The sequence below is a fragment of the Oryx dammah genome, unplaced genomic scaffold (genome assembly GCF_014754425.2).
Source record: "Oryx dammah isolate SB20612 unplaced genomic scaffold, SCBI_Odam_1.1 HiC_scaffold_24, whole genome shotgun sequence".
Lineage (NCBI taxonomy): Eukaryota > Metazoa > Chordata > Mammalia > Artiodactyla > Bovidae > Oryx > Oryx dammah.
The window spans coordinates 33,044,832-33,060,870 of NW_024070208.1; the positions used below are offsets into that span (position 1 = coordinate 33,044,832).

The window sequence follows — 16,039 nt, forward strand, 5'->3', positions numbered from 1 at the left end:
CTATCTATCTATCTATCTATCTATCTATCTATCTATCTATCTATCTAGTCCATGGAATTTTCCAGGCCAGAATACTGGAGTGGATAGCCTTCCCCTTCTTCAGGGGATCTTCCCAACCCAGGGATCAAACTCAGGTCTCCTGCATTGCAGGCAGATTCTTTACCAGATGAGCCAAAAGGGAAGCCCAAATCTCAATCTAGTTCTCCAAATAAATACAACATACTCAGGTCCCTACACAAGGTATTATCACCTTCTCATCTTAGATTCTCTTTGCTGCAGAAAAGGAAATACACTGCTTTTAAATCTTACAACAAAACAGTTATTACTTTTTTTTAAGTTGTCAAAATCCACAGCTAGCAAACAATATTGAAGAGCTGTTTATACTCTTCAGATTCTTTTGTTCTCTGCAGCATGTCAAACTGGTAAGAACAAAAGTAAAAATACAAAGCAATACTCTAGCCTTCATACTTTCTCAGCCACATTCTGAGATCCCTTTTATCTTAAAGTAATAACTCTAATACTACAATGAGCTCCCCAAACTGTCTCCAGTTAGTCCTGCAGATACCGACTGAAACCACGGCCCACATCCACCATGGTGCGCCTTACCCAGAGGTCATGTTCAGCATAGTCAAACAGAAGCCACACTTTCCTGTCTGCGTGAGACAGAAACACCTTTTGAAGAGAGATGACATTTGGGTGCTTAAGTTCTCGAAGTAGCTGCAAAACAAAGGAGAGTCATTAAAAAATCTTTGTCATAAAAGTAACATGAAAAACCCCACACTGTTTGTAACTCAAAGGCAATGCAAACCTAATAGTGCTCAATCCTAAAAATCTAATAAATACCCATACAATTTTGAGATGCCCATACAAATGAATACAAATCTGTGGGCAAAAGATACTAAAAAGATATAATTGTGTAAATCTGTCAGTTTTGTTGTTATTGTTCAGTCGGCTTCCTTCTTTAATGTTTTTATTATGGTAGAATACATACAATGTAAAAATTACCATTTTATGCTACTGATGAACCTATCTGCAGGGCAGGAATTAGAGATTCAGACATAGAGAACAGATTTATGGACACACTGGGGGCAGGAGAGGGTGGGTGAATTGAAACAGCAGGACTGAAATATATACGTTACCATATGTAAAATAGATAGCTAATGAGAAGCTGCTATACAACACAGGGAATTCAACCTGGTGCTCCCTGATAACCTAGCAGGGTGGGACGGGGTAGGAGTTGGGTTCAAGAGGGAGGGAGCATATGGATACCTATGGTTGATTCACGTTGATGTACGGCAGAAACCAACATAATGGTGTAAAGCAATTATCCTTCAATTAAAAATAAATATAATGTTAAAAGATGATGTAAACATTTTTTTAATAAGTAAATTTTAAAGAAATTACCATTTTAACCATTTTTAAGGATATAATTCAGTAGCATAAGCACACTCACAATGCTATGCAGCCATCCCCACCATCCATTTTAGAACTGTTTTATCATCCTAAACAGAAATTCTGTACCTGTTAAACGATAACTCCCCACTTTTCTCTCCCTGTGAGCCCCTGGTAACCTCTATTCTACTTTCTGTCTCTATGAATTTGCCTGTTCTAGGTGCCTCACATAAGCAGAATCACTCAGTATTCGTCCTTTTGTGTCTGGCTTATTTCACTAAGCATCTTAGTCTTTAAGGTTTATCCATGGTGTAACATATACCAAAGTTTCATTGCTTTTTATGGCTGAGTACATTCCATTCCATATATACACATTTTGCTTATTCATTTATCAGCTAACAGTCACTGGTTATTTCCACATTTTGGCTACTGTGAATAATGCTGCTATGAACACTGGTGTATGAGTACTCAAATTCCTCCTTTCAGTTCTTTGAGTAAATACCTAGGAGGGGAATGGCGAGATCATATGATGACTCTATGTTTAACTTTTCCAGGAACCACCAAACTGGTTTTGACAGTAGTTTCACCGTTTACATTCCCATCAGCAATGTCATCAACGTTTATTTACCTTCTAAAATTTTTTATAATAGCCACGTCCTAATAGGTATGATGTGGTATCTGTTATGGCTTTGATTTGCACTCCTGAATGACTCATGGTGTTAAGTATCTTTTCAAGTGCTTATTGGTATATCTTCTTTGGAGAAATGTCTATTCAAGTCTTTTTCATAAATGTCTATTCAAGTGCACTGCCTATATTTGAACTGGGTTTTTTGATGTTGTTATTGAGTTGTATTTTTAAATTTATTTTAATTGGAGGCTAATTACTTTACAATATTGTATTGGTTTTGCCATACATCAACATGAATCCACCATGGGTGTACATGTGTTCCCCATCCTGAACCTCCCTCCCATCTCCCTCCCCGTACCATCCCTCTGGGTCATCCCAGTGGACCAGCCCCAAGCATCCTGTATCCTGCATCGAACCTGGACTGGTGATTCGTTTCTCATATGATATTATACATGTTTCAATGCCATTCTCCCAAATCATCCCACCCTCTCCCTTTCCCACAGAGTCCAAGACTATTCTATACATCTGTGTCTCTTTTGCTATCTCGCATACAGGGTTATCGTTGCCTTCTTTCTAAATTCCATATATATGCGTTAGTATACTGTATTGGTGGAGAAGGCAATGGCACCCCACTCCAGTACTCTTGCCAGGAATCCTATGGACGGAGCAGCCTGGGAGGCTGCAGTCCATGGGGTCGCTAACAGTCGGACACGACTGAGCAACTTCACCTTCACTTTTCACTTTCATGCACTGGAGAAGGAAATGGCAACCCACTCCAGTGTTCTTGCCTGGAGAATCCCAGGGACAGGGGAGCCTGGTGGGCTGCCGTCTATGGGGTCGCACAGAGTTGGACACGACTGAAGCGACTTAGCAGCAGCAGCATATTGTATTGGTGTTTTTCTTTCTGGCTTACTTCACTCTGTATAATCGGCTCCAGTTTCATCCATCTTACTAGAACTGATTCTAATGTATTCTTTTTAATGGCTGAGTAATACTCCTTTGTGTATATGTACCACAGCTTTCTTATCCATTCATCTGCTGATGGACATCTAGGTTGCTTCCATGTCCTGGTTATTATAAACAGTGTCGTGATGAACATTGGGGTACACGTGTCTCTTTCAACTCTGGTTTCCTAGGTGTGTATGCCCAGAAGTGGGATTGCTGGCTCATAAGGCAGTTCTATTCATTCTTGTAAAAGAATGAAACTAGAACACTTTCTAACACCATACACAAAAATAAACTCAAAATGGATTAAAGATCTAAATGTAAGACCAGAAACTATAAAACTCCTAGAGGAGAACATAGGCAAAACACTCTCCGACATTAATCACAGCAGGATCCTCTATGACCCACCTCCCAGAATACTGGAAATAAAAGCAAAAATAAACAAATGGGACCTAATTAAAATTAAAAGCTTCTGCACAATAATGGAAACAATAAGCAAGGTGAAAAGACAGCATTCAGGATGGGAGAAAATAATAGCAAATGAAGCAACTGACAAACAACTAATCTCAAAAATATACAAGCAACTCCTGCAGCTCAATTCCAGAAAAATAAACGACCCAATCAAAAAATGGGCCAAAGAACTAAATAGACATTTCTCCAAAGACGACATACAGATGGCTAACAAACACATGAAAAGATGCTCAACATCACTCATTATCAGAGAAATGCAAATCAAAACCACAATGAGGGACCATTTCACACCAGTCAGAATGGCTGCTATCCAAAAGTCTACAAGCAATAAATGCTGGAGAGGGTGTGGAGAAAAGGAAACCCTCTTACACTGTTGGTGGGAATGCAAACTAGTACAGCCACTATGGAGAACAGTGTGAGTTGAATTTCTTTATATAGTGTAGACATTAATCCTTTAGCAATATATGATTTACAAATATTTTCTCCCATTCCACTAGTTGTCTATGTTTTGACATCACACAACAATACACTTAAATCTGTAGTTTGTAATTCTTTGAAAAACTAACTATAGTTGTCCCTCAATATCAGAGGAGGTCTGATTCCAGGACATCCCAATACCCCACCCCACATGGGTATCCAAATCCCCCAGTGCTCAAGTTCCTTATGTAGAATGGTACAATATCTGCATATAACCTATGTACATCCTCCCATATACTTAAAATCATCTTTAGATTACTTAAAATATCTAACACAATATAAATACTACACAAATAGTTGCTGTAGCATGGTAGATTCAAACTTTGCTTTTTGGAACTTGCTGGAAATTTCTTCCCCCAAATATTTCCTATTTGCAGTTGGTTGAATCCATGGATACAAAGGGACAACTGTAACAGCAACATTAGAAAATACAACAAAACAACATTCATCACCACTGAATACCAGATGAGAATTAAGATCTGTAATTCTGTGAGACACAGTACCTATCTTCCTAGGTATTTACATTACAAAGTTGATTAAAATTTTATAAATGTTTCATAAAATAATAAAGAGCTTATACAAATAGAAACAACCAGGTAGAGCATACTTTCAAGGGCTTATTAACCCTTGTCATCTCCTAGAAGGACATTCTTCTATTTAAAACCTTTATTTTATCTCCATTTAGCAACCTAAGTGGCCCTAATAAACCATCAGCATTCCCCCTCCACCAAGTAAAACCAAAACAGCAACAATAAGAAAAAACTTCTCATGAAGCGTGATATTCTGTCTTTATCAGTTAGAAATGATTTACACCATGCCCTGCAAATGTATTCCAAAGACATGACAGATCTGTGAGAAAGTTAAGGTCTTAGAACTTAGGACTTCAATATCTTTTATAAGAATACTGTCACCAAAACAGGTATCAAGTAAATGTAATGTTAATAATGTATCAGGGGCTCTGAAATGAATTCACAAAAGAAAGACTATGAATGGACTATATACGAAGTCATTTAAATGAACAATTATTCTTTGGAAAATGATTATTCTATTTAGGAACAAGATTAAATTCAAGTTATATATTTCTACTTTTAGAACAAAACTTCAAACTTATGAAACTCTAGAGATTAAATACAAATTCTCTGAAACTTAAGGCCAATATCTAAAACTATTTGCTAATTAACAAACAAGGCCAAGAATCTGACACAGGAAAGCCGGGACTTTGGGGTCACTAGGGACCAGTCAGCTGGCTGGAAGAGGGGACCTAGCACTAAGTTCATCTCAGTTCTGGGTCAGAGTTTTCTCCATTACCTCACAACTGGAACACACTTCTCAGCTGGGCAGCTATTTCAAATCCTCTCTGGAAATCAGCAGGGTGGAAATTATAACAAACAAACTCCAAAGCTTTGGCAAAAGCTCTCTCAAATTATTACAAACCTACATGTAAGTAGGTTATTCTTAGGTGTCGCCTGAATCTCACCTCTGAGATGAGGTTGAGTTCCTGTACTAAAAAGATAACAGGAGCAACCATTTTACTGAGCTCTTCTCAGGTGCCAAGAATGGGACTAAGTATGTGACATGCATTATCTCACTCCATCATGAATTACCCTATGAAATATTTATACTGCTCCTGTTTTACAGAGGAAATGGTGGTGTAAGGAGATTAAATAATTTGCTCAAGGTCACATTCATAAGTAGTGGTTAGAATCAGGATTTAAATGCTTTCAAAGTTAATTAATTAATTTCTAAAATACAAATCCAACACTGTGGTCTAACATCAACACCTAAGACCTAGCCCCCAGAGGCAGTAATTCTCCTTCATCCAGAGACACAGATATTTTAAATATATACTAGGCTGTGAACTGGACAGTGGCAGGCACTGTGTTTTGATTATCACGGGACTGCTAGTTTCAAGCACACTGCCTGGTACTTGAAAGGTACTCATTAAACACCTGGTGAATATACGAATAACTGAATTCATGAACAAACAAAATATATCACCTAAAGTCATCGTCAACACACTCTTTGGCTTCTGAACTGTGGACTAACATCAATGCTTTCATCAAAAAAATCAATTCACTTCTATTTTTAAGAAAAGCCATCCGATTGGTCAAATAGTAAGTCTTTGAGGGCAATGATTTTACTAGTGAGTAAGTATGATTATTATAGTAGTAATAAAAGTGTTACAGACTTAACTGAGTTTGTGTCTGCAAATTCTTGTGTTGAAGCCCTAATCCCCCGGCCCTCAGAATGACTCTATTTGGAGATAAGACCCTTAAAGAGGCAATTAAGGTATAATGAGGTCAGTAGGATGGGCCCTAATCGAATCAGAATGGTGACCTTATAAGAAAAGGAGATCAGAACGCAGACAGAGATGACCTCGTGAAGAGGCCACAAGAGGGTGGCCGTTTGCAAACCAAGGAGAGGTCTCACAGGAAGCCAACTCTGCAGGCACCCTCCACCACTAAGAAAATAAGGTTCTGTTGTTGAAGTCCCCCAGTCTGCAGCATTCTGTTGTGGCAAACTAGTACAGTAAATAGCTATTACTACTGAGTACGTACAACACGCTCTCCTGGGAGCTGGGTCACTGAGGGATTGGAGCTGGCTGGAGCTGAGTCTCTGTGAGGAGCTGCCTCTAAGTAAATATTTACACTCACGCACTTCCAGGGAGCTGCACTACATTTAGCAGGGCTCATTTACCCAACACCTGCCACAGACCAGGCCCTGTGGTAGGTGCTACACAAGATCCCGGGATATAAAATGTGCTGAGACCTTCCACAGAAGTCCTCTGGCAGCAGATAAATTCAAGTGGGCAGGCCGTCTGCGCGCAGTGGCTGCTGCAGTGATGACGGGCATCTACCGAGGAGCCAACAGGTACCCAGAGCTCACCGTGCCCTAAGTGACCAACGCTCCTCATGCACAGAAACCCTGTGAGATACCACTGCTCTCATTTTACAAAGAGGAAACTAAAACAGGGAAGTCAGATAACCTGCTTTGGGTCCTGCAAGCCAGGTAAGTGGTGAAGCCAGGGTAACAAGTGAAGTGAAAGTCTCTCAGTCGTGTCCAACTCTTTGCGGCCCCATGGACTATACAGTCCATGGAATTCTCCAGGCCGGAATACTGGAGTGGGTAGCCAAACCCTTCTTCAGGGGATCTTCCCAACCCAGGGACTGAACCCAGGTCTCCTGCATTACAGGCGGATTCTTTACCAACTGAGCTATCAGGGAAGTCCAAAGCCAAGATAAGAGCCTGGGTAATCTAGGTAGGGTCTTAACTACCCTCTGCAACCCTGTGAGGCGGTGAGCTACGAGAGGAACAAGGAGACCAGTAGTGGGGGAAAAAAACTAGTCATCAACAATAAACTATCTGGAAAGCCTCACATATTTAAAAATTAAACCATATTATTTCTAAATAACCCATGAATAAAAGAAAAAACTCACAAAGAAAATGGAAATTGTACTAAGTGATGATAAAAATACAATGTGACAAAATTTGTCAAGAAAAAATGAAGAAAAACATAGCTTAGGGGCAAATTTATAGTCTTAATCACCTTATTAGAAAAGAATAGTTTTTTAAAAAATCAATGACCTAATGGTCCACCTTAAGATAAGAAAGGCAGGCCAAAAGAAATAAAGTTTAAGAGCAAAAATCAATGACACAGAGAACACAAATTACCAAGTCCACAATGAAACAGGGACACCACTATAGAAGCTACATTTATGAAAGACAGTAAGAGGATATTCTTAACCTTGTGCCAGTAAATTCAATAACTTAAACAAAATGAAAAATTACATAAAAAATACAACTTAAACACAAACTACTAAATGTGAAGATGTATGGTTTGTGAATTTTGTCAAGCATCTAAGGAAAAATAACTGCTAACTGCACGGCAACTATCAGAGTACAGAGGATGAAGAAAGGCTGCCTGACTTGCTCTGTGAGGACGGCACCACTTTAATACCGAAGACAAAGGCAGTACGAGAATGATCATCAGAGACTAACATTCTTTTTTTTTTTTTTTTTTACTTTATTTTACTTTACAATACTGTATTGGTTTTGCCATACATTGACATGAATCCACCACGGGTGTATACAAGCTCCCAATCCTGAATCCCCCTCCCACCTCCCACCCCATATCATCATCTCTCTGGATCATCCCCATGCACCAGCCCCAAGCATCCTGTATCCTGTATCGAACATAGACTGGCACTCTGTTTCTTACATGATAGTATACATGTTTCAAAGCCATTCTCCCAAATCATCCCACCCTCTCCCTCTCCCCCAGAGTCCAAAAGTCCGTTCTATACATTTGTGAGAGACTAACATTCTTCAGAAGACCTAACACTTCTTAACAGCACACTGGTAAATCAAATCAAGTGATACATATAATCAAGCAGGGGTTATTTCAAAACTGTATTGGATAAATACTAGGAAAGTAATCAATGTAGTCAGCCAATATAACAGTAAGAGAAGAACTATACAGTCATTTCAGGACATGCAGAAAAAAAGCATTTGACAAAATTCATTACCATTAACAAAAAAAAAAAAGAAGGGAACTTCCTAAAGCTTGGCTGATGATATCTATAAAAAGCCTATAGCTAGCATTTAACTTGATGGTGAAACACTGAAAACACTTTCCCCCAAGACTGGGAACAAGTAGTAAGATGCTGGCTCTTACCACTATTCAACATCTTCTGAGAGGTTCTAGCCAATGCAACAGGAAAGGAAAACAATAAAAGCATATAGACAGAAAGAAGTAAAACTATTCCTATTTATAGATGACATAATTATTTATGTAGGAAATTCCAAGATATCACCAAACCTACCAGTGAATTTAGAAATATAATTTATATAATATATAGCATTTTAGGGCTTTCTTTGCGACTCGGTGGTAAAGAACCCACCTACCAATGCAGCAGACATGAGTTTGATCCCTGGCCTGGGAAGATCCCACATGCCACAGAGCAATTAAACTCATGCACCACAACTACGGAGCCTGTGCTCTAGAGCCCAAGAGACACAACTATTGAGCCCGCGTGATGCAACTACTGAAGGCTGTATGCCCTAGAGCCTGTGCTGCAACAACAAGAGAAGCCACTGAAGTAAGAAGCCCATACACCACAACTAGAGGAAAAGTCCATGCAGCAACGAAGACCCAGAACAACCAAAAGTAAATGAATAAAATTATATATAAAAAAAGGATGAAGGAAATACTCAGGGGAGATATACCTAAGTGGGTAAATCAGATAAATCTAAATAAATTTGATTTAAAAAAACTTATAACATTTAAAAAATCAATTCTAAGTACAGAAGCAAAGAAGTAGAAAATATTTTTAAATAATACATATATAGTACAGAAAACATAAAATCCTTAGGAATGAATTTAACAACTATGTAAAGCCTCCACACTAAAAAACTATAAAACATCGTTGACAGAAATTTTTTAAAAACCTTAAAAATGGAAAATACACCTTCTTAAGATTCATGGCTTGGAAGTTTCAGTATTATTAAGATATCAGTTCTCCCTGAACTGATGTAAACCATAATCTCAGCAGGCATTTTTTAGAAATAAAGATGACTAGCCAGTTCAACAATGTATATGCTAATTCAGAGAACCTAAAATAGCCCAAACAATCCTGAATCAAAAGAATAAAGCTGGTGGCATTATACCACCTCACTTCAAGTCTTGATGTGTGTAATGCAGAGTAATCTGGAATCAGCCATGGAGAGACAAAGAGATCAATGGAACAGAACAGAGCCCAGAAATAGTCCAACACTTACAGTCATTTCATTTTTTACAAATATGCCAAAGGAATTCAATGGGAAAGAGTCTTTTCAAAAAATGAGGCTACAATTGTACATTCACATGGAGAGAGGGGAGGAGACATTCAAGCATTACATCAGACTACAAATAGAAATGAAGTGAACAGATCACAGACTTACAATAAAAGCTAAAACTGCAAGGCTTTAGAAGAAAACAAAGGGAAATATCTTCACAATCAGCAAACAGATGAAGATTTCTTCAGCCAGACACAGAAAACAAGTCATAAAAGGAAAAAACTAGCAAATGAGACATCATCAAAATTAAAAATTTCTGCTCACCTTAGGTAGAAGAACCATGATCAAGTACAATAAAAATAAGGAGTATTCCTTATTGTGCTTAACTGCATTTACAGTTATCAACACAGATAAAAAACTAAGACTGTTTCTGAAATGAATGGAGTGTTGATTTAAAAACTTTTTGTTGACGAATAATAAAGACAGAGGAAAGCACATGAATGGTAAATACACAGCTCAGTGAGTTTTCACATGTGAAACCCGCATGACCAGACTCAGGGCAAAACCAAGAAACAGAACATCACTAGCATCCTGAAAGCTCCCTTGTCTGTCCTTCTGCTCCTTCTCTGCCCCTGCGAAGGTCATCACTATCCTGACGTCCAACATCACTCACCATATTGCAATGGATTTTAATTCTTTACAACTGACTGGAACACAGAAAATAGTAGAAGTTGCAGAACTGACAGTTAATGAACAGATATCTTACCTCAAGATTCAAGAATACGAGAATTTTATCAATGAAATGAAATACAGTTTTCATTACAGCATACCTTTGGTTAAGAAGCCCTCCATCTCACTCCTATTCTTCCCTTGTGGGGATAATACTTACATGGCCTCCAAAATCTGAAACCCTCTTCGATTCTCTAGTTATGTATATATACCCTTTTCCAAGTCACTTCTATCATAGTGCCTGTTATATTGTTCCTATAAGAGTTATGAGTGTCCTTTCTCATCAGTGTGTAAACACTTAAGGTCAGGGTTCTTGACTTTTCTAAGTTTCTATACTTTAACTTGGTCTAGTTGCTGTCAACATGACACAAAATAATTGACTATTAGTTGAAAACCCAATGGTATAGAAGCTGTTAAATGAGTAAAATTATTTAAATTAATACCTCCAGGCCATAACAGCCTATATCTGTAGAAAGAGGGCTGAAAGCAATAAAAGTGAAGACTATTATAATATGTATTTTAGAATATTCTGACTAGAGACTGAAAAGATAAGTCTGGACCCATAGTTTCCCAATAGTAAAAACTGAAGTAAAATCTCACTTGAAATGTATGAATAATTATTTGGTAATGCATTAACATGAAGAATATTTTCCTTTGGAATCAAAATGAGATTGTAATTACCATATGGCAATGATATGCTTCCAAAAAAGGGGGTATATAATTTTACATATGCAAAAGGACAGAAACAATGAAAATCAAATAATCTCATTTTAAGTTCATAAGTAATGTCAATAATTTCATCTTATTAAAATAGAAACATGAATTTTATGTGAATTAACATATAATAAATACTTTTATTATACACAATGAAATAAGAATAACTGGATCCTTATCTATTTAGTGACATTTTGGGAAAAATATATATATATTTATATAAACAACTGAGACTTAATCCCAAATCAATTAATTTATATAGCAATTTTTGCTAGAACTACATACCATCTTTACACTTTTCTATAAATAGTTGATATGAAAAATACTTCTCAACTTTCAATTAATGTCTGTTTGTGACAAATACAATTCAGTGACTTTTATAATTGATATGCATAAGTCAGTTGATAATAATGATGATAAAAAAGAGCTTCACTTACTGCTATTTCTCTACATGCCGACATAGAGATCCCAGTTCCTTCTATTTGTTTTAAAGCATAGTCTTTATCATCTTTCCTGTGAAAACAAAGTGATTTTAATATATAAATAAATCTAAATGTACATGCATTTTAATATATATAAAGAAACAGGAATCACATACACTTTGACATTCTTCATATATAATCACATATTTTCACATGGGAAAAACTTTCTAGATAATCCAGCACAATTACATTATTTGATGAGGGAAGTTATATTCAAAGGAATAAAAAGACCTGTCCAAGGGTCTATGCTTATTTGCACAGAAGAAAAAGAAGATTCCAAAATGAAGCCCCTGACTTCCAACAAGTAAGGTTCTTTCTGCTCTAATATGTATACGCTTACCTGTGTGTGTGTGTGTGTGTACATGTACACAATGCATATAAAGTGAAACTTGTTTTCTTAAAACCCACTCAGATATTAAGGGGTCAAAAAAGTTAAGAAATGAATGCATCTCTCATGAAGTACAAAATGGTTATGATTTTAAACATAAGTTCATATCCCCAAATACCTTCAAAGAGATTCACTCAGCTTGTGTTCGCTGAGCACTCACTGTCTCCAGGACTGGGGACTGCCGAGGGTTCCTACCTCCATGGTGGAGCTTTCTGTGTACCAGCGGTGAGAGGTAACTAACCAACCCACCACAGGATATGTGCCAAGGCGCAACCCGCAGAGGTGACCAAAAGTCACGCTATGGAGACCCAAGCCAAGTCTCTTCAGAGGAAATCCCAACTAACCAAGGCCTGAAAGACAGTCCTCAGACCTTCTGGACTCGGGACCCTTTTTCTCTCTTGGGTGTCACTGAAGACCCTGAAGAAGTTCTATCAATATTAACCCTCTTAGAATTAAAAAATGGGAGCTGTTAAAAACATAGCCTACAAAAGCACATACCCACTAGCCACCATAGCAACGGCATCATCACCTGCCTTGTCACCTTTGAGTAAAAGCCACTGTACACTCGTGAGAATCAGAGTGAGGAAAAGCACAGAATACAGCACTGTTATGAAAACAGTGTTGACCCTGCAGATCCTCTGAAAGGATTTTGGGGACACCTAGGGCTTCCCAGATCACACTCTGAGAACTGTGCTGTGCGTGTTAAGGGGGAAACACAGTGTGCCTTATCACCTGAAGGGAGGGAAAAGCATTTGAAAAACAGTCACATTAAATAACTGGAGATGAAGCTGGGGATATAATTAGGAACCCGATCATACGAGTCTTTTTACTCCAAGAACAAGAGGAGGTGCTCCATTCAAGATTTTTAAATAGGAGAACAGCAATCCTCCTTTGGGGAAAACATCTTTGCCTACCTTTTTTGAATGCTAGGGAGGTGTGTGTTGGGGCGGCGGGTGGTGGGGAGAAGGACAGGAGGCTGAGAGATCAGTTAAGTCAACAGTGTCGGAATGACTCAGGTGAGAGGTGATGCTGGCTGCTGCAGAGGAGACGGCTAGAGCCGCATAAGCAGCACCACAGCCCCCAGGATAGAATCCTGGGGGTGAGAAAGGAGGAGTCGTCACAGATGATGGCTCCCGCCTCAGGGAACAGGCTAACAGCATCATTCACAGGAGGTCAGAGGGAACAGGAAGATGAGCGCTCTGACGCGTGCAGGCTGAGTCTGATACTTGTGAGACACCTGTGTGGGAAGGGCAAGCTGAACAGACCCAACCAAAGAGAAAACTGAAGATATTAGAGTATACATACCATCATCCAAGTCAGGAGAGTACATGAGGGGAGATCAGAGACTAGGAACGGCAAGAAAAAGAATTTCAGAAACGGGCAGAATAGTAAACAGTATCCAAAGCTGCAGAGAAGCCTAGTAAGGTGAGGACTGAGCAGCATCCACTGAATTTAGCAATGATGAAGTCACCGAGGGATGCTGGGACTAGGCAAAAATAGCTGCAGTGACGCAGCAGCAGAGTCTACACTGCAGAAGGCTGAGCAATGACTTGGGCATTAAGTCAACTGAGACGTACGTGATTCTTTGAAGGTGATAAAATAAGGCAGCAGCTGGAGTAGTACACAAGATTAAACACATTTTAAGGTGTCAGAGACTCGAGTATGTTAAGTGCTGAGAGGAAGAGCCCAGAGAAAAGGAAATGAGAGGGGAAAATGAGAAAAGCAGAGACTGAAATGCTGGGGGTGTGGTGGGGGTGGGGGGGGAGGAACTAGACTGCAAGCGAGGTCAAATGCTTCTCCATCATATCACTAACAGGAAGACCAAGGAGGACACAGGTGCAGAGGGGTGGGTTCAGAGGCAAAAGCCAGGGAGGTCTCATTCTGATGGCTTTCATATTTTTCTGATGTTGGAAATGAGGTCAAATACTAAAAGAAAGGGTAGGGTGATAGAGCTGGTGAAAAAACTGAAGGTTTAAACAAAGGGTAACTCCTTAGAAAATCAATTAATTTTATTTAACACGTTATTATTTTAAATTATTAAGTTTGCCTGGCTTTATCTTTGCTTACATATTTACACCTTATCTTTAATTACAAAATCAAATCCCAATGACATTGTTTTTCTGAAAAGAGATTTGTTTTATGACAATCAGATCTACAAGTACTTTCCAGCAAAGCACACAAATGGGCACACATTATATTAAAAATACATTAAGAATATCTGTACTTAATGTTCACCAAGTCGGAATGATGTCTGAAAACTTAAAGGGGGCATTAAAGAAAGTGACACAGAAACAAAATGAAATTGGGATCAGAATAAATCCACCAGGGATTAGACAGTTCATGTGCAAGGTACTAATTTAAACAGATGGTCAACCCAGGAGTGTAAAAGGTTGTTATAGCTACTGCTGAGAATGACTTCTAAACTAGAGCCCTCTGTGGAGAGAATGAGCAGTGGGAAAGGAAAAAAACCAAAGACTAACTCATTCACCCCCTTAACAACCACCTCTGGACTTTCTCTTCTTTAAAAACCGCGTTGTGAAAACTTCTTCAAAATGAACCAAAAATTTTGAATCTACAATCAGTTCTCTCCCTCACCCTAAGTAGTTACATGTTTTATCTTTTAAAAAAGTTATCAGAAAGAAAGGTAAATGGGAGAATACTTTAAAAAAAAAAACAAACCTTAAAAGATGTGTGATTATCAAAAAGGCAACAACTTCTTAAAACTCACCTAATTACCATCATAATATAACAGTACTTGGTAATGTGCGGAGCACACTTCTTTAACCACAAAGGCACACTAGAGAGGAAAAGGAGTCACAATCTAGTCGTAGTAGTCAGACTATCAATAATAACTGCAGTACAGGGTTCTATATAAAGTACTATAAATACAGGGGATGTTCAGCTATACCTTGAAGGGTTGAAGGAAAGCTTCTGCAAGAGTATATTTAACCAGAAGGTCTTAAGACTAAAGAAGCTTGTCAGGAAAGGAAAGAGGGGTTGGGGAAAGAAATGAGTAGTTACAGGAGACACCCCAGGAAGGCGGAACAGCATGAACAAAAATACTGAGGCACAGGCAGGGTCTGGCTGCTTGGAGAAGAGCAAAGATGAGCAGCAGCTGCGTAAAATCATGGAAACACGCGGACAGCCCTGAGGTCTGCCTGTTTTCAGAGGCGGGGTGGGAGCAGAACTTTCATGTCAGCTGTCTCCAAAGGGCGCAGAGTATGTGTGCCTCACCTCAAGGAGTGTACAAAACAAATGAGGATGACAAGAAAACATTATTGCATTTAAAGATAAGCAAACAAAGCTAGAGAAAGTGTGTCATGTGACATGACCAAAAAAAGGAGGGTACAGCCATGATGAACACTTGCCTTTAACAGATGGCGGTGGGGGGTGGGGGTAAGTTAATGGCTGCAAAGGAGTGCTTACAAAAATGAGCAGTGTTTTGGTAAAATAGAGTACTGAACACACATATTAAACTTGACTCCCCTCCTAGGCCCTACTAAAACTATGGAAAAGGCACAAACTTATAAGGAAGAAAAATGGGAGAGAAGATGGCACAGAAATTTGGAAACTAGAACGAAAGTGGACAAACAATAACGGATGACAAGGATCCAAAAAAAAAAACGGAAGAAGCTGATGGAAAGCTGAGCACCCACTGGATTTTCAGAGTCAAATCCTCAAAGCTGAGACCTGAGAGGACAATATCCCTCTGGAAGCAGAGCTGGCTAGGCAGAAGATAAACTGAGGAGAGAGCCTAAGAAACAGCAGTAAAACACAGAGAAATGCGAAAGAAAAACAAAGAAATCAGAGAACCAGTCCAGGGAATCTAAATAATTAGGAGTTTCAGAAAAAAAAGAACAGAAAAGAGAGGCAGAAAACTTACAAAGTAATTCAAGAAAACTCCGGCAACTGAAGGACAGGATTTGTAACACTACAAGGGTTCAATGAGTTCCCATCACAAATGAGTGAAAGCCCACCCACATCAAGACAGGATATTTAGGTATTTCAGAAAAGTGGAGACAAGCAGCAGATTTTACA

General features: G+C 38.7%; 1 protein-coding gene across 2 annotated transcripts in view; it reads right to left on the reverse strand.

Annotated features, from left to right (window-relative positions):
* Positions 1-16,039, reverse strand: part of CDK8 (cyclin dependent kinase 8) — a 76,322-nt gene that overhangs the window by 40,560 nt on the left and 19,723 nt on the right. For both annotated transcript variants that reach the window (XM_040266767.1, XM_040266766.1), the window contains exons 2-3: positions 11,569-11,644; positions 607-717 (exon numbers count right to left, since the gene is read on the reverse strand). In XM_040266767.1, the coding sequence (XP_040122701.1) occupies positions 607-717; positions 11,569-11,644 (187 nt within the window). The remainder of the gene's footprint in view (positions 1-606; positions 718-11,568; positions 11,645-16,039) is intronic.